The 25311-nt window shown below is 42.2% G+C and overlaps 1 protein-coding gene across 3 annotated transcripts in view; it reads right to left on the bottom strand.

Annotated features, from left to right (window-relative positions):
- Window positions 1-1192: 1192 nt before the first annotated feature.
- MAK (male germ cell associated kinase) overlaps window positions 1193-25311 on the bottom strand; it is a 49652-nt gene continuing 25533 nt past the window's right edge. The window contains exons 8-14 of one of the 3 annotated variants that reach the window (XM_036867809.1): window positions 21136-21447; window positions 17248-17420; window positions 15109-15257; window positions 11278-11409; window positions 9523-9597; window positions 6821-6940; window positions 1193-2273 (exon numbers count right to left, since the gene is read on the bottom strand). In XM_036867809.1, coding sequence (XP_036723704.1) covers window positions 2119-2273; window positions 6821-6940; window positions 9523-9597; window positions 11278-11409; window positions 15109-15257; window positions 17248-17420; window positions 21136-21447 — 1116 coding nt within the window. In that variant the 3' untranslated portion in view covers window positions 1193-2118. The remainder of the gene's footprint in view (window positions 2274-6820; window positions 6941-9522; window positions 9598-11277; window positions 11410-15108; window positions 15258-17247; window positions 17421-21135; window positions 21448-25311) is intronic. The other 2 variants (XM_036867810.1, XM_036867811.1) reach the window with 2 other exon arrangements.

Consider the following 25311-nt stretch of genomic DNA (forward strand, 5'->3'; position numbering starts at 1 on the left):
AGCAGTTAATCAAGTGAAGTGAAAACTGATGTCCACACAAAAACATGTACATGAATGTTTATAGCAGCTTTATTCATAATTGCCTGTACTTGGAAACAACCAAAATGTCCTTCAGTTGGTGAATGGGTAAATAAACTAGGATACATATAGACAATGGAATACTCTTCAGTGATAAGCAGAAATGAGCTATCAAGCCAAGAAAAGACAGGGAGGAATTTTAAATGCATATTACTAAGTGAAAGAAGCCAAACTGAAAAGGCTATATACTTCGTAATTCCAACTATATGACATTGTGGAAAAGGAAAAACTATGGAGATAATAAAAAAAAAAGCTCAGTGGTTGCCAGAGGTTTGCAGGGAGGGATGAATGGGTAGAGCACAGAGGATCTTTAGGGCAGTGAAACTATTTTGTATGATACTGTATTGGTGGATACATGCCATTATACATGTTGTCAAAACCCACAGAATGTACAACACAGAGCGTGAACCCTAATGTAATCTATGGCCTTTAATTAACAACAATGAATCAATATTGGTTCATCAGTTGTGACAAATGTACCACACTAATGCAAGATATTTATAATAGGGAAAATTAAGGAGGGGGGAGATTAGGGGAGTACGTGGAAACTCTGTACTTTCCAATCAAATTTTCCGTAAACTTAAAACTGCTAAGAAAAAAGAAAAAAAAGTTGACTAATTAACAACAAAAAAAGGCCTCAGAGTATAAGTGTAAAGTTTAACAATGTAAGGAAAACACACTAGTTAACCATATTAACTTTAATATCTATTCGGAGTTTAAAAGTTTCCCAGCAACACAAAAGAAGATTTTTGCTTTGAGACATTAATTAAAACTGTACAAATATATATATATAAAACCATTACCACTAACATAAATTACTCTTTAGATTTTAACATTTTTCAAGAAGGTGAGCTGAATCTTCTGTACAAAAATACCATGTTCTTACTATGCCTTTGCATAATGTCCACAAGATGATACCAATTACATTAGCATTTGTTACAAAGTCATAAAATACATAAAAAATAAGCAGTTTGATAACATTGTTCTTTAAAAAGAATATCTATTCCGTAAATCGACAAGCTTGAATAGAGTAGTCCTGAATTCAAAATGTCTATTTTAAATACAAGTTTAGAAATAAAACTAAGAAAATATGTAGTAAGTGAAATCACTACGATAGCAACTGAATGCATTTGCTCTTCAGAGCAAGTGTGAAGGTCAGAGCGGAGTCAGTGATCTGCCTGCAGCAGCAGCAGGAGTTTGCTTTGGGGGACGAGCTGGTATACTTCATCTTTGTGCCTCGTGGGAATACGGAAACAACGTATTTTGAAAGTCTGATGAACACACTTGATGTGAAGATGACAGAACCTTGACTTGGTTAATTTGGAAGTCATCAAGCCATTGGGTTTGATAGTCACCACGAATTCATAGCAGTTGTATTGATCAAAATCGAACAATCGACTCTTTCTCCACTAAAATCAGGTGATGTGATTTTGACATCTCTATGTTAAAGAAGTATTTATTTCTAAGAAAGATGTCCTGCTTTAGATTAGAATTATCATTGCTTCCATAATTCCAAAGTAGAAAAGTGATAAATTACCATCTTTCTGCCATTGCCAAAATGGTAGAGTAGAACCTTGGCCAAATAAGAACCGTAACTGACAGTCCACAGACATCTATGTAATTGCTATAAAAACCCAAAACAAAACAAACCTCTGAGGCCAAACGATGAAATCTTTAATAGTTTGGGCAAATATAAAACACTCTAAACACTTATTTCTGGAGGCATTTTTTTAAAAAGCTTCTTATTGTACTTAGTATCTATTAATTTGTAGATCAAATACTTGACACTTTGGCAAATAGTTTATTCAATACTTTGTAAAGTCCTACCCATATATCAGCACTGTGGGCAATGATGCTAAGAAAATGCATTTCATTTCTAGGAAAGAAAGAAAACAGGAGATGAGTTTTGCTCTTCAGAGTACCCACTATGACATATTTCTTCCAGAACTCAGTAGAAATAGACATCTGTAGACATTTCCCGGGGTCAGGGGACTTGCACAGACTCTGTGGAGCGATGCTGTGGGACTTCACACCAGACTCCTATCGGTGGCCTCCGTACTTGGCCACCCAGTCTGTCCTCCCGTGCACGGAGGAGACTGGCTGTGCGCGGTTCACAATATTTAGATTCTTGGCTGTAGGATTATAAGTAGGTCCTGAAAACTGCCCCTGACCAGTTTTTGTGTTCCAGGGATATTCTGAAAGAAAGCAGAACCAGAAACTAGAATTTTATTCAGATGATTATTAAATTCAAAATAAAGCAGTTCATTTTATGGGGGAAAATCTGAATTTATCTTTTTTTTTTTTTTTTTTAATAAATTTATTTATTTATTTTTGGCTGTGTTGGGTCTTCGTTTCTGTGCGAGGGCTTTCTCCAGTTGTGGCAAGCGGGGGCCACTCTTCATCGCGGTGCGCGGGCCTCTCACTATCGCGGCCTCTCTTGTTGCGGAGCACAGGCTCCAGACGCGCAGGCTCAGCAATTGTGGCTCACGGGCCCAGCCGCTCCGCGGCATGTGGGATCTTCCCGGACCGGGGCACGAACCCGTGTCCCCTGCATTGGCAGCCGGACTCCCAACCACTGCGCCACCAAGGAAGCCCTGAATTTATCTTTTTTTTAAAAAAATTATTTATTTTTGGCTGTGTTGGGTCTTCACTGCTGCACATGGGCTTTCTCTAGTTGCGGCGAGCGGGGGCTGCTCTTCATTGCGGTGCCCGGGCTTCTCACTGCGGTGGCTTCTCTTGTTGCAGAGCACGGGCTCTAGGCGCGCAGGCTTCAGTAGTGGCGGCGCATGGGCTCAGTAGCTGTGGCTCGTGGGCTCTAGAGCGCAGGCTCAGTAGTTGTGGCACATGGGCTTAGTTGCTCTGCGGCATGTGGGATCTTCCCGGACCAGGGCTCGAACCCGTGTCCCCTGTGTTGACAGGCGGATTCTTAACCACTGCGCCACCAGGGAAGTCCGAAAATCTGAATTTGTCTTTAAAGGATTAATTCAGTGGTCTCTAAGGTTTTTTTAAAATATATATATATAAGCCAAAAATTCTATTGTAGTATTATGCTGACACCATTTAGCGTTTTCAGCAGCTTAAGAGCCATAATTTCTGGTTTATAGTTCTGACACTGCTGCTGTTTCTTATTTGGGCTCACTGAAGTGCCCATCATATTTTGATAGGCAATATCAACTGGGATGACCAAGAATAACTCCTTGGTTTAAGTTCAATGGGCAATACCCACAGTGTCAGTGACTATTTAAAATCACACTGTGGTTACATCTAAATAATATCTGAGCACAGTATCACTACAGCAGATGTATTCAGAATTGTGAATCCTGTAAAGCTCTGGCTTCATGGAGCCACACAGATGGGGTCACATAGCAGGTTTCTCTTTAAACATGAAAATGTGGTTTTTGGAGTCAAGAAACTTCATGTTTTATTGGGAAATCGATGGATGATAACAGAATCCCTTTGAAAAGTGAGCCATTCTTAGGATCCCAAACCTTTCGTCACAAGGTTTGTCTTATTCATACATGTATTGGCTGATTAAAATTTTGTGAAAATTTTAATGTGTTAGACATCTGTTACCTGAACAATTTATAAGCTCAGATTGCTTGAACATGTCAAATGACAAAGCAGTAAATCATTTCAGAGAAAACTTTAATATCCTCAGTCCTTCCTTCACCCCTTCCTCACTTCAAACTGGGAGCTAGGTATCAGAGCTATTCTCTCTGATGTTCCATCTTTCTGTTTGGGATTTAAATATCTTTTCACACTATGTGGTAGCTGTCATTCTTGGATTATACTCTGTAGGAGTCAACTTTGAAATGACTCTCTTACCATTCTGTACACCTAACACTAGCTATACTATATTTATTTGCATGGTGTTCCCATTTTTTTCTTCTCTTTTTACTGTAGAATTGGAAGTATAGGAGGAACTTAAGGGAGCATGTGGGTCCTGATGTGTTGTTAACCTCAGCTTAAAGGGAACAAAGCCTTACGTGAGGAACCGCCCTGGTGACAGTCACCCCAACTGCTTTGTGGTCCAGTTGGGACAAGGAGGCCAAGAGTTCTTTCTTGGTTTGACGGGTCATTTCATCCCACTCTTACTGGGTTTAAAGTTCTCAAAGCCAATAAAAAGCTCCTTAACAAAGACAGGGACAGTGTCTAGAAGGGCCAGTTAAGTGCACCGTATTTTCTAGGAATAGCCCTTTAGTCTAACCCTCTGCAATATACACCAGCATCAGTCTGATAAATTAGTGCACTCACATCAGAATGGTACCATGGGCAGAGGAGAGAGCACATGGGAGGGGAGGGCAGGAGGGAGGAGACAATAAGTCTCCGTGACTGAGAGAAAGGGAAAGGGAAAACCCATTCTTAAGCTAACAGTGGGTGAGAAGTGACGCGTCTGGGGAGTAACATCCAGAGAAGCTTTTTTTCCAGATGATGACATAGTCTTAAGTCCTAAATGCATTTGAAGGAAACTGTGTCCAGGCCAACCTTTGTAAAACCTTCTTTGAAAAGGGAATCATTTTGCCAGTAAGGCGGTAGTGTTGACGTTTAGGATTCCTTTCTGAGAAAGAACAGAGTTTTAGGACTCCAGCACCCTTGGTGAAGAACTTAGTAGCTGACAAAGGAGCCCAGGTCTCGTGTGGGGCAAAGAAATGCTTTGTTCAGCAGCTGGCTGTGCCCACACCTCACCGCTCCCCAGAACGGAGCTGGCAGCCCTCTAACACTTGCTGTGCATTTATTTTAAAACCTGCATGTGTCCTATCAAGGGCATTTAACTTCTTGTAGGAAATGTTTGCTGAAGGAAAAGGTGTTTGCCTCTAGTTAAGAATGCAATCCATGCCACTGCTATATAACTTTTAGCAAGATAGAAAACTTCTGTAAAATGGAGATAATGATGGTACCTTCTGTCTTAGAGCCATTGGGAGAGAGTTCAGTGAGTTAATGCATGTAAAGCACGTAGCACAGGGCCCCGTACTTCTAGAGGGCGGCTGTGTCTGAAAGAAGTCACTCCTCTAAGTCCTTGTTACTGTCAGAGCAGGGGACAAGGAGGTATGAGGGGGTTTGGGTTGAGAGATGACATGGGGAGGGAGGAAGAAATTAATGTGATTTTTCTTCTCCAGACTTGAGGATGAGGAAGAAGAGCAGAGAGGGAGGCTGAGAGAAGGGGAAATAGTCGAGTAAATACGGTAATAACCTGGTTTTATTCTCTTGTGGGAAACTGTCACACCAGTGGGAGGGCTGGAAGACACATCTCTTACAGAACAGTGTTTTCCTAAGGATTTGCATTGACCACTTGAGAATGATTAATATTTACTTCTTTTTTTTTTTTTTTTTTTACCTTTCCTCCTATCACGATCTGTAGGAAAATCTGATAAGCAGAGTAAAATGAAGAGATGAAAAGTTACAAGAAAGCATTTTACTTAAAAAAATGAAAACAGGAATATGCATGCTAATCTGACAGAATAATTAATATATAAAGGCCTCCAATCCCTTATAAAAATATGTTCAAAAATACCCACTTTCACTTTCTAAGGGCAGGTACTCAAACTAATTTGAGACGTTATGACTTTCTGCCTTCATATTAAAAATTGCTACCAAGCCATGGCTAATGAGTCATGATAAGGCTGCCCTAAAGTATCTGAGGCTTTATAAAAATTATTGCTGTACATAAAATGTTTATTTATATATTCTGTTTCAGCAGAGAGGTAATCAAGCAGTTCTTTTCGCAGATAAGGTAACTGAGTACTGCTTAAGCAGTTCTACCATGGTAAGAAATAAAAAATTACGTAAGTCCAGTGCTTTTTACAATTTTAGCTCCGAGAGCATGAACTTTAAAGACTGGTAACTCTAATCAGGAGTTCTATAATATAAGATCCTGGCTGGGACAGACTGGGAGAAGACTTTTGAAGTCAACTTTTAAATTAAACTGTAACTAGATATCTTATCAAACTTGTAATTACCTGCCTCAGTGTTTATCTTAGGTGCTTTAAGAAGGGTATCTATTTTAGACTGAAATAACTTAGAGAACATTCATAGTCAGATCTGGTCAACTCAAGTACAGAATCCTCACCTCAGTTTCAAGGGCGTCCCCCTGAATGTGGCTGTCACACACCACGCCACTGCAGAGCAGGTGACCAAGTTAGTCATAGCGTCGGAGGGTGGGGAATAAAACTTCACCACCTAGTATATTACAGAGCGAAAGCCAGTCAAAGTTCTGCCGCAGTTTAGTTCTAAACCCTAAGATGGAACTGCAGAAGGACTGCCCGTTAACTGATACATATCAGAGTCTCAGCATCTGTCGCGCTTTCCGCTCCGTGCCAGGTACCAGGTGGGAAGCTCTGAGAAGTGCATGCTCGCACATCTCGTCGTGTAGCACAGCACACTCTTCGGAATTAGACAGTTTCTATCCCACCTCCACTATGTACAAGCTGTGTGACCCTAGGTAAATGACTCAATGTCAGTTTCCTCATCTGTAAAAGATCTACCTCATCAGGTCATTGGGAGGATTCAGTGGCACAATCTGTGTGTCTGACCGAGAAAAACCACTGAATCAGAGGTAGTAGCTCCTCTTATTAGACTCTCAAACCGCATCTTTGGGAGAAAAATGGGACATTTTGCCAAAAACAGAACTGTAGTGAATAGGTGAGACTAATTTAAAAGTCTTCACTCACGAAAGGTGACTATAAACTTTAAAAGCTCCTTTCTGATCAGAATTCTCAAAAACTGTATCTGAAGTTGTTCTTACCTGAAGCGGTCGCACCGAGTGTTGCTAAGTGTATCCTCTGGCCAGCTGACCCCACTTCTTTTTTGAGAAAGGAAGGAATATATCCTGACTGATTGTAAGTAGCATAACTTCCAAGATTTCCTAGTGACGTATCATAAAGTTTCAGAGTCAGAAGGTTAATATTTGAAAGCACCGGAGAGTAACTTTGATTACAACCACTACTGATTCTAAATTCTGTTTTGGGGGCATCGTCTATATTTCATGCGCCGCACTACGGTTTTACAGATGTTCCCATTCAGTCCATATAACAACCCTCTTGGATGCATGTTACTATCCACACCTGACTTGGCTAACTTCTCACAGTTAGTAAGTGACCAAGTTAGAATGTGAACCCAAGGTGTCGCCCTGAATGTACCCAGGTTTTTATGACTCCACTTCTTAACCTGAGAGTATATTTCCTGCCAGGAAGCCCCCATCCCTGCGGTGCTCTCTGAGCACTTCTTCATCTTGTAAAATCACCCTGATAAGTGCGCCTGTTCTCATAGGGGTTGTTGTAGGGATTGAATGAGATGAATGCTAAGCGCTTAGCACAGGCTCTGCTGTCCGAGACATGTCAGCTGTCACCATCCTCATCGCTATTGGTGAATGATCAATCTGGGGGGAAGTGTAAAGGCAGGAGACCAGTCAGGAGGGCACTGCTGTAGCTGAAATGAGAGAGAAAGTAAGAGAGTCTGAACTTAGACAGTCATGGAGGGATGGAGGAGGGAACTAGCAGGTGTATGGGGTGGGAGGGGTGGGAAGGAGAGTAATATAAACCCCCAAGTCTGTAGCGTAGGTGACTGAGAACAGGATTCAGGGGAAGAATCAGGTGTGGGGTAAAGACCTGGTGCCCATGGGAGATTCAAGTCACAGAGGTCCAGCAGGCCTGGAGATCTGGAATGATCGGGGCATGGCGGTGATGGCACCGTGGGCTTGGAGGAGCCAGCCCAGAGGGACTGTGGGATATGCAAAGACCCGGAATAGAACAGAACCCAGGGAACAGCACTAAGGGGGAGAAAAGAAAAGGACCCTGCTGGGGAGAGAGTGGAGAGGTAGACGGTAGGAATAGGGTCTGGAAACTCCAGAGAAGACAGCGTGTGACAAGGAAGGAGTAGCAAATAAGGCAGAGGTCTGGTGGGGTTGGCACTGCCCTGGGACAGGCCCCGGCAGGAGCTGTGTCAGTGGCCCGAGGCAAGCTGAGGACAGACTGCAGTGAGCCGAGGGGTAAAGTGGAAATAAGAGGAAAAACGAATGTAACTTCTCTTTTAAGGAGCCTGGCTACACCAGAAAAGGGACAGGTTTGTCAGTGAGAAGGTGAATCAGGGCTCTGACCGCCTTGGTGGTTTCAAAGAACCGTTCATCTGGCAGCTACGACTGAAGCTTATTTTTACATGGTGTCGTTTGACCACAAGGCTGGACTCTGCCTTCCTGTGTCCCTGACGTCTGTCACGGTGCTGTGCATAGCAGGCGCTCAATAAGTGTTTGCTCCTGAACCAACAGATGTCAAACGGCAATATTATTTATCAGACCCTAAAGGATGTTACACAGTAAACACGTTATCAGTTTATACGATTTTTAACACTGCTGAATTTTGCATAGGCACCGCTGCCTCATTTGTCCTTTCTTTTCACCTTGAGGTACTCATTCTAATTTACGAATCAGCCCTTTACTTCAAAAGACTTTTTGAAAGGGAAGTTCAAGGCAGTAATCCCATTCAGTAGCTGCCTGAGAACATATCTCCCGGGACGTCCATGGCGATCCAGTGGTTAAGACTGCACTTCCAATGCAGGGGGCGTGGGTTCGATCCCTGGTCAGGGAACTAATAGCCCACATGCCACGTGGCATGGCCGGAAAAAAAAAGATCTCTCCCACTCTCATCCCCATCATCAGAGCAAACACTTATTAAATGCTTATTGTGTGACAAAAATCCTAGGGATGGTCGTATAATAATGCCTCGGTCAGTATTATTTCCTCTGTCTTACAGGCGGGGAAACTGACTTAGAGGACCCAAGCAACTTGTCCAAGATCACAAGGCTAGTGAGTGACTGAACAGGGACACGTCAGGCTCTAAAACCGATGCACTGATCGGTTACAGGATGCTTCTTCCTACTGGAGGAAGAAGTTGCTAAGGGAAAATGCATAGAAAATTAAGTCTTCTTAAATTATTTTGGCTTTTCATTTGAAGTACCTTGTGAGCTGCAAATTTTTAGGTTGGAGCCAATAGTTAGCACTGTTTAAACCACTGACAGCAAAATTCTAGGAAATCCATCATCTCTATGAACCTGGTTAACTTTTTCTTTTAAATGATGGTTCATGCTCAGAAATGAGTCTCAGAACTTAAAAAAAAAAATTTCCAGGAATATTGATTATAAAATTAGAAAATATCCCTTTAATTATTTTTCGTAGATTTGCTTGATTTCTTTAAATTGTCATAATTAATTTAAGAAGACAAGCATAGAGCTTTTTGAGAGCTAATTACTCTTAGAATTCCAGCTCCCGAAGAAAGAGGTTCTTGACGGTGCTAATGCTTCTGTCTCTCCTAGTCCTGATCTGACCCCTAAAAGCAGGTGACCTTGGCCTTCGTAGTGGCCTTTTATGACAAGATTTGGGGTAGATGTTGAGAATAAAATTGGACAGGAGATTCAAAGAACAAACTGTACTCATCTACAAGGCCCAGAAATTACCTTGTGAGTCCTGTAATTTTTCAGGAAAACTTTCATTGCATGATAGTTTTTCAATTGGTTTAATTATGCTTTCTTCTAAAGAGAAGGCAGATGGAAGGAAAGAATGAACAATAAGGAGAATGTTATAGGAAAAGCAGAGAAAAAATGGATTCCATGATTAATGAAAAGATGCAGAAAGAAACCTTAAAATGTTTCTCCGAGAAAATGTGCTCGGTGCTGTCTCAGCTTTCGTTTGATGTCAGTCGTATATTTCCCTGAGACTCAAAGTTGTGCAGCTGTCATTTTACCTGACTGTATTTAACCACTTGGTTCAGTGAATATTATTTTTAAATAACTGAGAAAAAATTAGCAAATTGCAGTGCCGCAGCACTGTTAAATGGATAAGATATCGAGAGCGTTTGATGTCACGTCAGAACACCTCAGGAGACTCCTCGGTTGCTACAGTGATCCTCAAACTCTTTTGATCCAATACCACCTACATATTTTTTAAGAAAGAACTCTCTACCTCTTCAGACACTTTAAGCTGATATCTAAAATGTTTCCTCATAAGTTTTACGGTTCCAAAGGATTTAACTTCTGGCATACTGTAATTATAGACATTTAAAAATAAAACTATTACATCTCTCTTATAAATATAATCAGTGGAATCTAAATACCATAGTGATTTTATGCTGACCAATACTGACTTAAGAAATACGTGACCACATGGGACTTCCCTGGTGGTCCTGTGGTTAAGACTCTGCCCTCCTACTGCAGGGGGCGCTGTTCGATCCCCGGTCCGGGAACTAAGATCGCACATGCCACGTGGTAAGGCCAAAAAAAAAAAAAAAAAAGAAATACATGACCACAGTCCTTTTTAACAGGTAGAAATTTCACATGAATCCCTTTTCTCTCTAAAATTTTATTTTCATTCATATGTCAACTCCCAAATTTTATCTGAATATAATTTTAGACTTAAAGTCTTTAAATTAACCAGTCAAAAATGTGTATAGATTGAAACCTTTAAAAAAATTTCTTGTAACCAACCATAAGTATATTAAAATACTTTTTTCTGGATTAAGTTAACTATAGTTAGAATGATTCGTTGTATATAATTTATCAAAAAAGATGAATATTATAGAATTTGATTATTAAAAGTGAAAAGTCGGATTTTTTTGGAAATTCATCTCTTAATGAGAAAGATGGGACCTTTTTCAAGTGGTTCATGTATCCATCAATAAATATTACTTATTGCTAAAATCAGACAGGATTCAGCTTCATTTTTTTTTTTTTTTTCTAAAGATGGGAAGCAAGGAGAAATCTTGTAAATGCATAGTAGGGAATGAAAGGTGTTTTGTTACAGCTTTGTTACTATAGTCTTTGAACACTATTCAGAGTTACAGATCAAATATCACATAGTGATCTCATAAAAAATGATTTTAAAAAAAATTTTCATTTTATATTGGAGTACAGTTGATTTACAGTGTTGTGTTAGTTTCACAAATGATTTTTAATTATCTGTTAGCTATAACTCAACTAGGTTCTCCTTCAATTTTTTAAAAGCTAAGAACTGGAAACCACTTGACTTAAGGATTTATTTGTTCCCCATCATCAGAGTTACTCACTTTCTCAACACTGACACCAATATATCAAACTAGCCCTTTGACTGTCACCCCACATATTTTTACACTTTGGGGAAGAAGGAAACATTTAAAAGTAAAAATCTGCAGAAGGAAAACAGTGTAAGTTCATACTTTAAATGTAGTCTTGCTTTACCTGCATTACTCCTTTTGAAAGCAAGTTCTGCCCCCATGGGTCCCAACGACTTAGGAAATAACTGGCTATTCCAGGTATATGGGTTCATATCCTTTCCACTGGCTATCAAGGACACGTTCTTGGGGCTTACTCCTTAGAAGAACAAAACAGTCATTTTGAAAGTTAGGGTGCCATCATAAACTTGAAGGAAAAATATACATTCAAACTAAGACTAGAAAGAACGCAAGGGAATGGAAATAAATTTTGGCTACAGTGGAGCAAATACTTGCTTTTTGATGGACCCTAACATGATCCTCAGCCCTAAACACAATAACCTGGAATCCTCACAGTGTCTTTTAGAAACGTTAAGTTATTTTCTGTAATACAAGTAATGATAAACATTGGATGTTTCTTGCTAAATGTCTCTTAAAATTTGAGGTGGCACAAAAATTTTCTTCCAAAAGATACTTCCATGTCATACACTTATTTTGAGTGTACGCTCTGTGCCAGACCCTTGAGGAACACTTGGGGTAGCTGGGGGAAACAGACATGCGGCCAAGAACCCAGGGGAACTGAGAAGTTCGGAAGTGCATGTAAAGATCCACCTGTGAAGCTTATTTGCATATCGGATGTAGTAAAATATAAACAGTTAATTGTTTATGATTTTCTGAAATCTGTGAAATGTGGACTCAGCCTTGGACTTTGGTACCAGTGGTCAAAGGGTGTTGTTTTAACCTAGTTTTGAGAGATTTGAGAACTTCCTGAACTTGCTTTCTTTTGACTGATAATTAAATTGGGTTCAGCCTAGCAGACGCCAGAGACATCACACTGTCTAAGCCTCTGGGTCATACATGTAGGGTTCTCTTTAGTGTAGAAAACATCCTTACCAAGGACTACTATTAATGTACAGAGAGGGTCAGCCCCTGTTTCAAGGGAGCTTTGACTTTTCCCAAAGTGAACTCCTTGGCAAGGTTTCACATTCATGAGACATATAATAATATTCCTTGTTTTAAAGCCAGAAACAAGCCTGGTTGTTCCGAACCAAGCCGCAAGGTTACCTGTCATCAGTTCTCTAAGGAAACACTCCATCAGGTAGATCATTTCCCTTTATTATAGGATATTGCTCCTTATGGATTTTGGTTTCTAATAAAATACCTACAAATAGAACTATAATAGGCAATTCCCTGACAATAAAGAAGATGCACTAGGTAGCAATTACTCAGGTTAAAAATATCTTCACACGCACACGCACACACACACACAAAAGATATTTACCCCCAAAGAAGGTGCAAGGTCAGGGGAGAAAACTACAAATCTCTTTAGGTGAATATTTTTTATAAATACAGTTCAACAAAGAATGGGCCCTGAATACTTAAATTATTTTAATACAATTAGCTTTGCAATATCCCTAGTCTTTTTTTTTTCGGTAAATACATACTACACTGTTGAAAATAATTGCTTTAACTCTTTTTCTGTTAAAAGATTTCCATTTTCTTGGAAATAGACAAAATCTAGAATTTTAAAACATGTATTAGTTTACAAGCTTTTCTGGGGTACCTTCTATAACCAAACACCGTTAAAGAGAAGCAAAAATTAATATACTATCATCCATCCCCTCAAAGGAGATTAAAAAGTCAGTCAGCAAATATTTACTGAGCACCTACCACGTGCCAGGCAGTGTATGTGCCACTGGAGAAAAAGTGGTGAACAAAGTAGACCAGTTTCTGCCCTTGTGGCTCTTATAATCTACTCTAGTGAGAAGGGAGACATGAACGGTTATAGATAATTAGGTGAGTAATTAGCAGTGTGCAAATTATGCAGAAGAATCTGGTGCTGAGGCTGCAAAAAACAGAAGCAACAAAGCCAGTCTTCTGAAAAGGTCATTTTAAGCTGGAATGTGAATCATGATAAGGACTTGATAGGAGTTGGGGAGGTGTGTTCCTGGCAGAGGCGTCAGTGTGGGCAGTGGACCTGGGAAGGGGAAAAACTCAAGTCGGAGTCGGAGTCCTTGGCAAGGATGGAGCCGGAACAGGGCGTGGCCCAGAGTGAGGCTGGAGAGGGGGAGCAGGCAGCAGGTCACAGGGGAGTTCGTGTGTCTCGCTAAGAAATTTAAAACGCAGTAGGAGAGGCACATATACAAGTGACACAGGACGTTGGATACACCGGGTGGAAGGAAGGACCGTAAGTGATAATGGGACTCGAGAAGGATCCACAGAACAGGGTTTCAAAAGTGCTGGGACCGGGCGTGAGACCAGAGGGCACCGCCGAGATTATTAGCACCTCCACTGTATACTCTATTTGCAACAACTACCTTGTGATAATTAAGTACCTAAGGCTTACGGGCGAACTGATGGATGACTGCAGTCCCATCGTTAAGTAACAGAAAACAGAATCTCAGAGTCATGCTCCAGTACACAGCCGGTCAGTAGCAGGTCAATAACTATGACTCTTGCGTCCCTCTCCCTGAAGGCCAGTGTCACAGATCTGCCAATCCTTGCAGTATAATGTCAGGCTGCCCTGAAATTATATGGTACATTTCTAGAGCTCCCTTGATCCTAAAGTTTGATGCTTAATAAGACCTTAATACTTGGCTTTATGGTAAACAACAAAAAAAATGGAAGCCTCCCAAAGATAATACTCTTTGTTATTCCTGAGGATATTCAATGAATTAACTACAGACCATAAATAAATGTCAAGGATCACTTCTTCTTTGCATTTCTGTCCTCTGCAGTTGCTGGATCACGATAGGTGCTCAATAAATGTTTGTCCAAGTGACCGAACTGAGCTCAGTTCTAGTTTCAAATCTCACCCAGCTCTAGAGGGGCCATCTTTGAGACAAAACATGCCAAAATAGGGTACAGTCAGGCTCTGGTTTAGATTTCAAACAGTTCGTTCTAATTTTGAGTCTGTTTCTTAGGCTTCAATTACAGCTATGCTTCTGACCCAGAGTAATTAGTAGAATTTGTTAGACCTTCCTGGTGAAAAAGGAAATGATCGGATGGGTCTCAGATACCCTGAAATACGTTCCTGAAAACTGCATGAGGGAGCAAGCAGAGCTGGGAAAACAGGTGTCTGCCAAAAATTTTGCAATACCCTTTCCCACCACCAGAGGGCGCACTTCTACAGTGAAGATGAAGCACTGATTTTATTTCAGTGAAATGGATTCAATTTTCTTTCTTTTTTAAACAGGGAAAAGTGTCCCCCATGAATCTGTGTTCTGGAAACTTTATTACACTCCTGCTTTTGCAGTCAGATCAGAACTACCTCATGGTTTCAGCACCGAAACTTACTAACCAACTGGTGTCTTTGCACCTTTCAAAAGTGCACCCTCTCTTACGGTCTTAATTCCCACTCCTCTCACCGTCCTAAGGAACAAGTCATCACCCTCTCTATCCAGACGTGTGCAGTGGCCTCTTGACCAGTCTCCTTGGGCCCCTCGACCAGTCCCCTACCCTTTTTGAGCCCCTAGCGTGGTCTACCTAGCAGCCAGAATGATCTTTTAAAAACACAAATCAGATCATTTAGGAAACAGTATAAAATTCTACCTTTTATAAGAACTGGTAATGGGAGTGCAGAATTGTTTGAATACAGTTTACAGAAGGCATAGCTTTGGTGGGGGAGGGTGGTATTTTCTGAACCATACTCGTCATCTTGATTGGTGACTGCCAGGCATTTCCTGAGCAGACTTCACAGAGGCAGGAGGTCCAGAAAAGTCCCCGGGGACAGGCTGAGCCCGAAAAGAGCGCTGTGATTGTATTTCACTGGTGCCCTTTCTTCAGGGATTCAAAGACCCTGGAGCATGACCTATTAACTATTCTAGTTACCAGGAAACATTTTATTTTCTCTGCTTACCTGGAAGGTATCTTGATTGTTTCAAATAGTACTGTTTAGCTGTTGAAGCAGTTGACAATTCAGAATCAGATTTTAGGGAAATAGCAGCGGGTAAGTTCTTGTTTTCCCCTGTTGAGTGGTTGGGGCCTGCAGGTACTGACTCTGGAAGCCTTGAAAGTCAACATAAAGTAGCATCACCGGGTGAAGAACGGGAAGATGACGGCTGCTCTGCTCTCGCCCACCCTCCGCACATCTTTTCAAAGCAGTCAGTGGTTTCCATCAGAGACCTTCTGCTGACAGGAGCACTAAATGACAGCCCCTCTCCCGAGTAGATACTGGGCAGTGCCTAGAATCATTCCTAATGCTAGACAGTATGAGGCAGAAAGCTTTGTAACTAAGCAGCATGTACAGTGTGTTTCCATTTTTCCTGCGACTGCTGCAGCTGTGGATTTGTGATGTGGGAAGATGGCATGTTGGAAGGGAAGAGAATCACAGCCATCTCCAGCTGGCTACTCCAGCGGTGTGTAACCACTAAGGTTGTTAGAACACGGTTTAGGCTGGGCTAAGAGAACTGAAGTGGGGAAAGAAGTGTTAGGCAAGTCCCCAAACAGAATTTCCAAAGAGCCTAATGACATACAGAGACACCATGCATTTGCTGACATGTGCCTACTTCCCAGAAGGCAGAATCGACTTGGACGGTGGCGAGCGCCTGGCGGGGTGCCTGGCAGGGACCAGGCGGGGTGCCTCCGTCCCCCAGGGCCCGGCATCCTACGGCCCCAGCTCTGTGTAGGAACGGAGGCCTTCCAGCACCCAGGCTTAGCTCTGTCTAGTTCCCGAGGCCGTCTCTCCGAGCGGCAGCCTTCGCTGCCAGAGGACGGGGCTGCGATTGGTTTTGCTGCCTGTCGCTCGGTGTGCAGCCCTGCACCACGACCTTCTCTCCCACCTGTGACCGGGCCTCTTCCCGTGCTGAGGCCTGGCCCCCCTGGCCAGCTCTCGTCACCTGTCTGACCCCAGGCCTCCGCGGTTCCCCCCGGGAAAGCCCTGCTCACCACGTCGACCCCCTTAGAGATGGACGCTGATGTGATTGGCCCTTTGAACTGCTGGCCACCACTTTGGGGTGGCCCTGGACACAGGGAGCCCCCTTCATTAGAAACAGCCCTACTCACTTCCGGCCACTGTCTTTACACCCTGCTTTCCAACACAGGCTAAAATACCCTATTTCTAAATGCCGGGTTTTCCCCTTGAGAGAAATACATACAGAGCAAGGAAGGGCGAAGAGCCAGTCTTCCAATCTCTCCCTTTGGGTAGCACCGCAACACTTGTTACACCCTCGTGCCGGGCGAGATTGGAAGTGGCTGAGAGGTGGGACTTTCTGACTTAAAGTGGGAGGGGGGTTAAGCAGGTTTATTCTGTTTATTCTCAAGTTTGTGGATTTTAGGGAGGAGTACCTATGGAACTTGGGGATCTGGAAATTGACTGACTGAGAATTATCTCCCCATGGAAAGTCTTCATCTACCTTCAGAGGTATGTGTACTCCAAAGTGAAGACTTCTGCACTGTACAGTGCCAAACAGCTATGAGGGAAGTTTCCCTGACTCGTGCGCCACCTCTTCTCCCTATTCCTCTTTTGTTCCAAGGCGGGGCAGGGACAAGGAAAATATTTTCCCAAAATAGTCACCAAAATTTCACCCATCTTCACCTCAAAGTTGAATAATGCAACTGAAAAGGGATTGCTAGAGATATCAAACTTCCAGGAAAAGTTTAGAAAATGATCAAAAAAGTTTAGAACAGCAAGCAAATAAATGATTAACTCTGAACGCCACCACCAGAGGAAACCATTACCTTTGTAGATTGTGCTTTGCTTTTTGCCAAGAGGCATGTGGATTTCAAGTGGGAATTGTGGTGATCGTAATTTAACAGGGGCCACGAGAGACTGAACTAGAACTCCTCCCTCCACACACGCTCAGCCACTGATGCTGAGAATCGTTACTGTGAGGAGGCAGGAGTCCTGCTTTTTCAGAGGTAAAAGCACGGAGATATGGATTTGACAGAAGAAACATTAGGCTACTTCTTGTCTTTTAATATGTACACTCATTTATACTTAGTGAGTAAAGTTGATGCGTGATGAAAACATATTTTCCCGAGAAATGTGAAATCTTACCGAAATGGAGAATCTTTTTTCCTCGTTTCTTTGAAAACACTGATGCTTGGCTTCTTGGAATGGGAGACTCCGACATCACAGTCCTCAAACTCTTCCCAGCCGTCTTCAGCCTTGAACACAGCCTGACCCCAGCGCCTCCTGGCACCTTTATGGCCCAGAGTGCCACTTGGCTTCTGTGGTGGGAAACCAGTATCATCCTCTTTAATCGGGTGCCGAATGCCTTCTATGTGCAAGCTATTACATTTGATGCTAAGTCCCCATCCTCAAGGAGCTTTCCGTACAGTTAAGGAGATAACATATATACATATTTAAAAGTATTAACAAAAATAGGTAGCACGTGCTAAAAATATGATAGGAAATTGACAGAGGATGGATCTCTGTGAACTTGGGTTGGGGGCAACTTGAATACGTAGGATCAGAATTGACTCTTCGTTGATGTGTAATCTGGAAAACTGCCACGCGTGGCTGTGTCTCTTTGGGCAAATGACTTAACTTTTCAAAGCCTTAGTTTCCTTCTCCTTAAATGGCGACATACAGTATTTATCTAACTTAGTGTTTTCGCATTTGATAGTAAAATACATCAAAAGTTTCTAGGATAGGGCCTGGCACATAAGCGTTACTGTAGGTTAGGTATTATTGTTGTGGTTGTTACTCTGGAGTTTGGAAGAGGAGATGCATAGAGTATGGCTTTTTAATAGGAAAGTGCCAGAGTGTGTTCCAGGGGGAAAGAGCAGACTGCGTTTCCTGAAGCAGATGGTTCGTGCTGGATGGAGGATAGGGTTGTAAAGACAGGCTGATGCTCTATGATGAAGGGCCTTCCTTATATGCCTGGGACATCGCAGCTGTCCTATGGGCAGTGGAGAACACTGGATGTTTTTGAGATTTAAAAAAAAGTGATAGGGCTTCCCTGGTGGCGCAGTGGTTGAGAGTCTGCCTGCCAATGCAGGGGACACAGGTTCGAGCCCTGGTCTGGGAAGATCCCACATGCCACGGAGCAACTGGGCCCGTGAGCCACAACTACTGAGCCTGCGCGTCTGGAGCCTGTGCTCCGCAACAAGAGAGGCTGCGATAGTGAGAGGCCCGCGCACCACGATGAAGAGTGACCCCCGCTTGCCGCAACTAGAGAAAGCCCTAGCACAGAAACGAAGACCCAACATAAACAAAAATAAAAAATTAATAAATAAATTAAAAAAAAAAAAGTGATGTGATAAAGGCAGCATTCGAGAAAGGTCAGGCTCCCCAGACAGGAGGCCTTTGCAGTTAACAGTGGCATGCGGTAACAAGAGCCACGGGTTCATAGTGGTTGGAATGCTCAGGAAAGAATACATTTGCTGTTAACGAGAAATAAAAGGTCTGGATTTTTTTCTGTCTCTCCAAACAGAGGTCAAGGAGAGTGCAGCAGACACTGCTTCCTCGCTAAGATTTTGTCCAGGGCAGCAATATGCCCACGTAAAAGATCTGAAATGCCAGCCTCCCTTGCAGCTCTATGTAGCCATGGGACACGACCTAGCCGGTGAGTTGTAAGTGCAAGTCTGTCAGGAGGGGCTTCCACGAGAAACAGTTTAGGCTCTGCCGGCCTGTGCCAGTGTCTGCCACTCTTCCCCCTTCTGGAAGGCAGATGCAACCCCAGAGGAGGAGCAGCCAGCTGTGGCCACAGGACCGAGAGCCACCTGCCGAGGAGGGCGGTAGAGCAGGAAGACAGAGCAGTCTGGTTCCTTTTATGAGCTGCACCAGCCCTGGCTTACCCACCACCCGCCTCCTCGCTGTGAGAGAAAAACAACCCCTCGTGGTGTAAGCCACAGTGGTCAGGTTCTGTCCTAAGCCACTGAATGTAATCCTATTGGACACAGAGAAGGAAAGGCAGGGGTGACTTTAAAAATGTGAGCCTGACTGTCTCAGAACGGTAGCTCTGTGAACAGAAATAAGGAATGAGGAAGAAGACCTGGTCTGAGGCAGACCATGAGGTGGTTTTATTCAAATTTACATGGGGTGGTTTGGGGGCATATAAACTGAAAAATCCAAAAGGCAATTGAAAATTGGTTAATTTGGAAGCAAGGTCAGCAAATACAGCTGTGTTTGAAGTAGGAAGATGCTTAGAGAATGGATATGCCATCGCTTGAAGCTGATGGTGCCATAGTGATGGATGATGAACAAAAAGTGGTGTTTGCCAACTTCTCTTATACTGTTGTTTCTTGGTCAGAGAGAATGAGCTATAGACTAAGGAGAATAAGAAGATCTAAAGACCCAGGTGAGTAGAGTTAATCAAAAGTTATACTTGGCTGAGTCCGAGACTCTTATTTCAGTGGAATTGTTTTGTTAGGGTCCTGCTGAACAATGCCAGTAACATCAAGTCGTCTTATGTCTAAGAAGATTGGAAAGGGACAAATATTAATAATTTTTATAAAGTAGAAGGTGCATTTTTGCAAACTCCACATTAATAAGTTTGGTACCAGCTGAGGGCAAAGATTCTAATATCAGTTATTAAAGAGAAAGTCTTTGAGCACTAAGGATAAAAGGCGGTAGATCACACAGGCCACCATTTTTCATAAAAAGCAGACAGTGAATGCATGTAGTCTATATGGCCTTCAGCAAAGGAGGTGACAGGGTCTTCTTTCATGCTATCAAAGAAATGAAGTAATAAAAGGACAACAAAGGAGCATCAGTACTGTCATGGGCTGAATGTTTATGTCCCACCAAAATTTATACCCCAACTCCAATGGGTTGGTATTTGGAGATGGGGCTTTGGGAGGTAACTGAGGATGAGATGAGGTCATGAGGGTGGGACCCTCATGGTGGGATTAGTGCCCTTAGAAGAAGAGAATCCAGGGAGCTGCTTTCTCTCTCTGCCATGCGGACAAAGCAAGAAGGTGCTGTCTACAAATCAGGAGGAGGGCCCCACCAGGAATCAAGTTGGCTGGCACCTTGGTCTTGGACTTCCCAACCTCCAAAAGTGTGAGAAAGTAAATTTTTGTTATTTAAGCCACCCAGTCTATGGTATTTTCTTATGGCAGCCTGAGCAGACTGAGACAAGTACATAGTTCAATAATTTGACCAAGAGTACTGATGAATGGATCAGTATCCACCTAGAAGAAGGTTCTAGTGGCTTGCTATCCCAAGGGCACATTGCTATTCTGTTCATCGTGAAGGTACAGGAGGTAAAAAACGAACAACCATTCCATAGCTGGTGACAAGCTGGGCAGAAGGGTTAAACTGAGAAGACAAAATAAGGGTTCAAAAATACTTATTAGAAATGTGAGAGGTAAAAATAAGGTCTTCCAATTTTTTTAATCCTAGTGATCAAATACACAATGAGAGGTACAGAATATGTGATTGAGCAGAAGCACTTGTGAAAAACAGACTTGGGAATTTTAGTTAACAGAATGCTCAATCCCAACTCTGGAACTCATTAGCCATCTAAAAATTTCAGGCTAGTTTATTGGGTACTTTAACTTAGTGAGAGTACGTGAAGGAACTGAGGGTGTTTCTCTTAGAGAAAGGGGCAGATAATGTAAGGGTGATTTTCAAATATCCGAAAGGCTGCCTGTCTGGAAGAGTGATTAACTTTTATTAAAAGCTACAGAAACCAGATTTTAGCTCAGTATGAGGAAGAACTTTCTAGTAGTCAGAATTGCCCCAAAGATAATGTGGACTCCTCAAGACCCTGGAGGTGGTTCAAAAACAGTGTGGACAATTATTCATTCATTCATTCAACAGATATTTGTTGAGAATTTACCATGTGCCAGACACTGTTTTGGGTTCTGGGTCTGTACTGAGAAACCAAACAGACAGACATCTTTTATATCTTCCTCAACATTTTTAGAATGCCTAGAAACAAAATCCTAATGGAACCAAACCATCGCATCTGAAGTGTCATTATGGGCTACTTACGGTTGGCATGTTTTTGACGATACTTGGAAATAGCGTTGGCGGCTGTTTCTGTTGACTCTGCTGCTTGGGCGCTTGCTGGACACCCGTGTTCTGTGGCGGCTGGATGGACTGCAGTGGCTGGTGGCTATTTTTCGGCTGGGGCTGCCCGGCAGTCTGGTCACTTATGTCTGGCAGAGGCTTAGGTTCTAGATCAGCTACAGGTGGCTTTGACTCTAGTGGTTGCACATGCTTATTTAAAGGCTGTTTCGATTCCAGACGATGTGAGGAAGGGCCTAATACTTGACCAACTTGAAAATATGGGTGTTTCAATGCCTAAAGAAGCATGGAAATAACAAATGGAAAACGGTTTCACCTAAATTTATTGCATATAAACTGTTGTCCAGCGCTGGGCTAGGCATATATCACTAGTCTAGGTAAGCTTCAGAGATTTAGAAAGCATCCAGTTTTCCCCTTATGTGGTGACTTTAAAAAGATACCCAGAAAAAAAAATGATTTGAGAAGTAAATTTCATTAAAAAAAATGAAAAAGTACATATTAGTAGAAAGAATGTATAACTCACTTGTAATTTTAACATCCAGTCAAGGCAACTGTTCTTTTAAAGACTCTGTATAAAAAACAAAGTCTAGCTTATAAGCATTGGCTGAATTTGATGTGATTAACTCAAACTAAAACTAGATTCTGATAATGTTTTAGACTCCGTAAAGGCATTAAGAAATGAGTTAAGAAAGCCTTCTACATAGTTTATTTTAAATGATTAACTCTAACATCATATAAAATTCAGGGTTATTTTTAGCCTAACTATAAGTACATGTCTGCTCGCAATAAAAAAAAATTCTAAGAAACTGAAATAAGCTTTAACAATATATCAGCAATGAGAAAATACTTATGGGAATAAACTACAAAAGTACAAGTAAAAATGGTCACTGTTTGAGTTGTAACTAGATCAGTCATCAAATCACTGTTACTGCATGGAAGTGGGGGGTAGGGGACAGAGCTGGTGACCATCTGGGTGACACAGGCTAGAGCAGCGGTTCTCAACTGGGGGTATTTTGCCCCTTCGGAGGCATTTTTTTTTATTGTCACAACTCGGGGGCTGGGAGGCGCTCCGGGCACGTAGGCACGCTGTCAGGGTTGCTGCTCAGTATCCTACAGCGAACCCGACAGCCTCCCCACAGCAAAGAATTAGCGGGTCAGAAATGTCAGTAGTACTGAGGTTGGTGAAGACTGGTCTGGAGAGTGTCTGAAGCTCTCTGTGCAGCTCAGCTGTGGATACAGGTCCCCTTATCAGTACTACACGTCTGGGTGGGGAGGAAAGTTCCCAGTTCTGCTGTTTTGTGTGTGTGTGTGTGTGTATCGGGGAAGGGGCTGCTCCTTAAGATAATCAAGCCCTGCTCCCCTGCACCTCCTGCCCTAAGCCAGTACCCACCTACGTGGAGGCATAGCCCTGACCCACAGTTAACTTCTCAGGCGTGCAGGGGCAGATTTTAGATGGACAGACGCAACTCCTGTAACTTAACCTCTCCCTGTCTCCCTGCTTCCACTAAAAAGCAGGGCAATGAAATAGTGAACAAGGAAGAGGTGAAGGGCAGGGAGGTGTATATTTTGGCAGAGGTAGAAAAAGTTTTTCTTCTAAGTTTCCCCTTAGAAACTTCGTTGTGTCCCCTACCACACCTGATTGGACATTGCTAAGTGGAACTCAACAACTGTAGACGATTTAAATACATCAGTACCTGACACAGAGAAGGCACTCAAGTTCTGAATTAAGTAGCCCCATTAAGTAGTATGTCACTATTCCTAAATCAGTAATGTACATTTTGGAGCTAGAAGCTTTATGAATGTTTTGTAATTTCAAGGCTTCATCTGTAACTTTTCCTTTTTAAGATATCAGCTACCATCCTTAAAGAAACAGAGGATCTTTAAAAAAATAATAACTTCTTTTTTCCCGTTTGTTAAGGGAATATTGATTGAATAGAATAAGGAATGTATAGAAAGTTCTGAAGAAGAAATTAAAATCATCTCTAAAGCCAACACCAAGAGAAAACTACTGCTCACATTTTGATGTTTTTCTTTTCAGTACTTCTTTCTAGTCTTTCGTATACATTGTCTTTCATATACATACACATATATAGAGAGAGAGATTTTACCTTACACAGACTTGCAGCTTCTGCAACTATAAGTACCTCATGCCAGTACCCTACTGTTGTAATTACTATCATTTTACAGATTATTTTAACGTTTGATAGGGCAAGCTGTCTAACCCTACCACTGTCCTCTGATTACTTATTATTGTTCAAACCTGTCTTGGCTATTCTTTCCTATTTGTTCTTCCAGTTGACCTTTAGAAAATATCTTCTCAAATTAAATTTTTTAAAAGTCAAATAATTATTTGGTTTATTTCAATCCTCAATTTATATTTAAATAACAATACTATAAAGCCTGTTATGACTTTTTAATTTAAGCCCTTTGCAGATAAAACCATGGCATTTTTAAGACCATGAGACAGGATTCATCTGTAGGTGCTGAGGGTATAGTCACAAAGGAGCCAAGCGTGGGTATCACACTCTGCCCTCTTTTTTTTTTTTTTACATTATTATCCTCATTACCTAGGATCCATGGCAGTCTTTTTTTTTTAATTTTTATTTATTTATTTATTTGTTTATTTATTTATGGCTGTGTTGGGTCTTCGTTTCTGTGCGAGGGCTTTCTCTAGTTGCGGCGAGCGGGGGCCACTCTTCATCGTGGTGCGCGGGCCTCTCACTATCGCGGTCTCTCTTGTTGCGGGGCACAGGCTCCAGACGCGCAGGCTCAGTAGTTGTGGCTCACGGGTCGAGTTGTTCCGCGGTATGTGGGATCTTCCCAGAGCAGGTCTCGAACCCGTGTCCCCTCCATTGGCAGGCAGATTCTCAACCACTGCGCCACCAGGGAAGCCCACACGCTGCCCTCTTGTGGGAGCGAGCATTACTCCGGTCCTGTGGAGGTATGATACTGCTGTGTAGAGGGAACCCGAGTCCTCTACACGGTAGGAGAGCGTGGGAAAGTCTACTAGGCTGTCTAACTGAAGAGATGCTCTTTTACTACCTGTGACAAGTTTCTCCCTAATTAGCTTGTCACACGCCTGAATTTTTTTTTTTTGACTTTTACTTTCTTCTTTGTTCTTTTAAACTATGAAATGAACACAAGCTCATCATAAACATTTGGAGTCATACAGAAAATACAAAAAACTACCCTGTGCAAATCAGGTCAACATTCTTCTAACTCTAAATCTGATTTTTTGTTATTTCATAGTTGTCCTTCTAGCCCGTTTCCCACCGTTCCCCCGTTCCCATTCACCCTCCAGTTCTGCCGCTGCCTGAACGTTTAGAACTCTATCACTCTGCCAGAGAAAGAAGGGAAAGGAAGATGCTAGATGGGAAACAAGTGTGAGCAAGTTCCGACATTCTTAATGCCTCGTGTAAATGTCATTTCCTGTGCAAATTCTTCCTTAAATTTTACCACCATCCCTCCTCTGGGTGGAAGGATCATCCCTATACCTGTCTCTGTTAACTGTCTCTAAATTATCAAAGCACTTTGTCCCCAAAAAAAGTGTGGTAGAAGATTGAGTACTTGCAGAATGTTCCACCAGGCCAGGAAAGGGATCGTATATTCATATCTGAAATTCCAACCACCTAACATACTACCAAGCACTTAGTTTCTTAGTTTGTGCTCAATAAATATTGAAAGAATAGTGATTTCAAAACTTCCTTGAAAGGTTACTGAAGTGGACATTCATTCTCTGTCCAGATTCCATTGTGCCTTCATAGCCAACCACTTATTTCCTTTGGTGGTGGTGGCGGGATCATTTTTCTCCTAGTGTACATCATCTAAGTGGAATAGTAAATCCAAATGCCTCTACCCTCACCTCAAAAGCCAGAGAAATACAGCTTTATTCCCCCAGATAGTTATCCCCACTGTTTAGTTTTCTAAGGCTGTTATAACAAGTACCACAGATTGGGTGGCTTAAACAACAGAAATGTATTTTGTCACCATCCTGGAGGCTAGAAGTCAGAGATCAAAGTGTCGACATGCCTGAATTTTTACCATTAGAGATTAATTCCTTTCAGCCTCAACCTCCACAGGGTTCCTCATTTGAACCGCAAAACAGAAAATCATTGGAGTGGCTATTTTTGCAATTCTCTC

Source organism: Balaenoptera musculus, chromosome 11 (assembly GCF_009873245.2).
Source record: "Balaenoptera musculus isolate JJ_BM4_2016_0621 chromosome 11, mBalMus1.pri.v3, whole genome shotgun sequence".
In the NCBI taxonomy this organism is placed as follows: domain Eukaryota; kingdom Metazoa; phylum Chordata; class Mammalia; order Artiodactyla; family Balaenopteridae; genus Balaenoptera; species Balaenoptera musculus.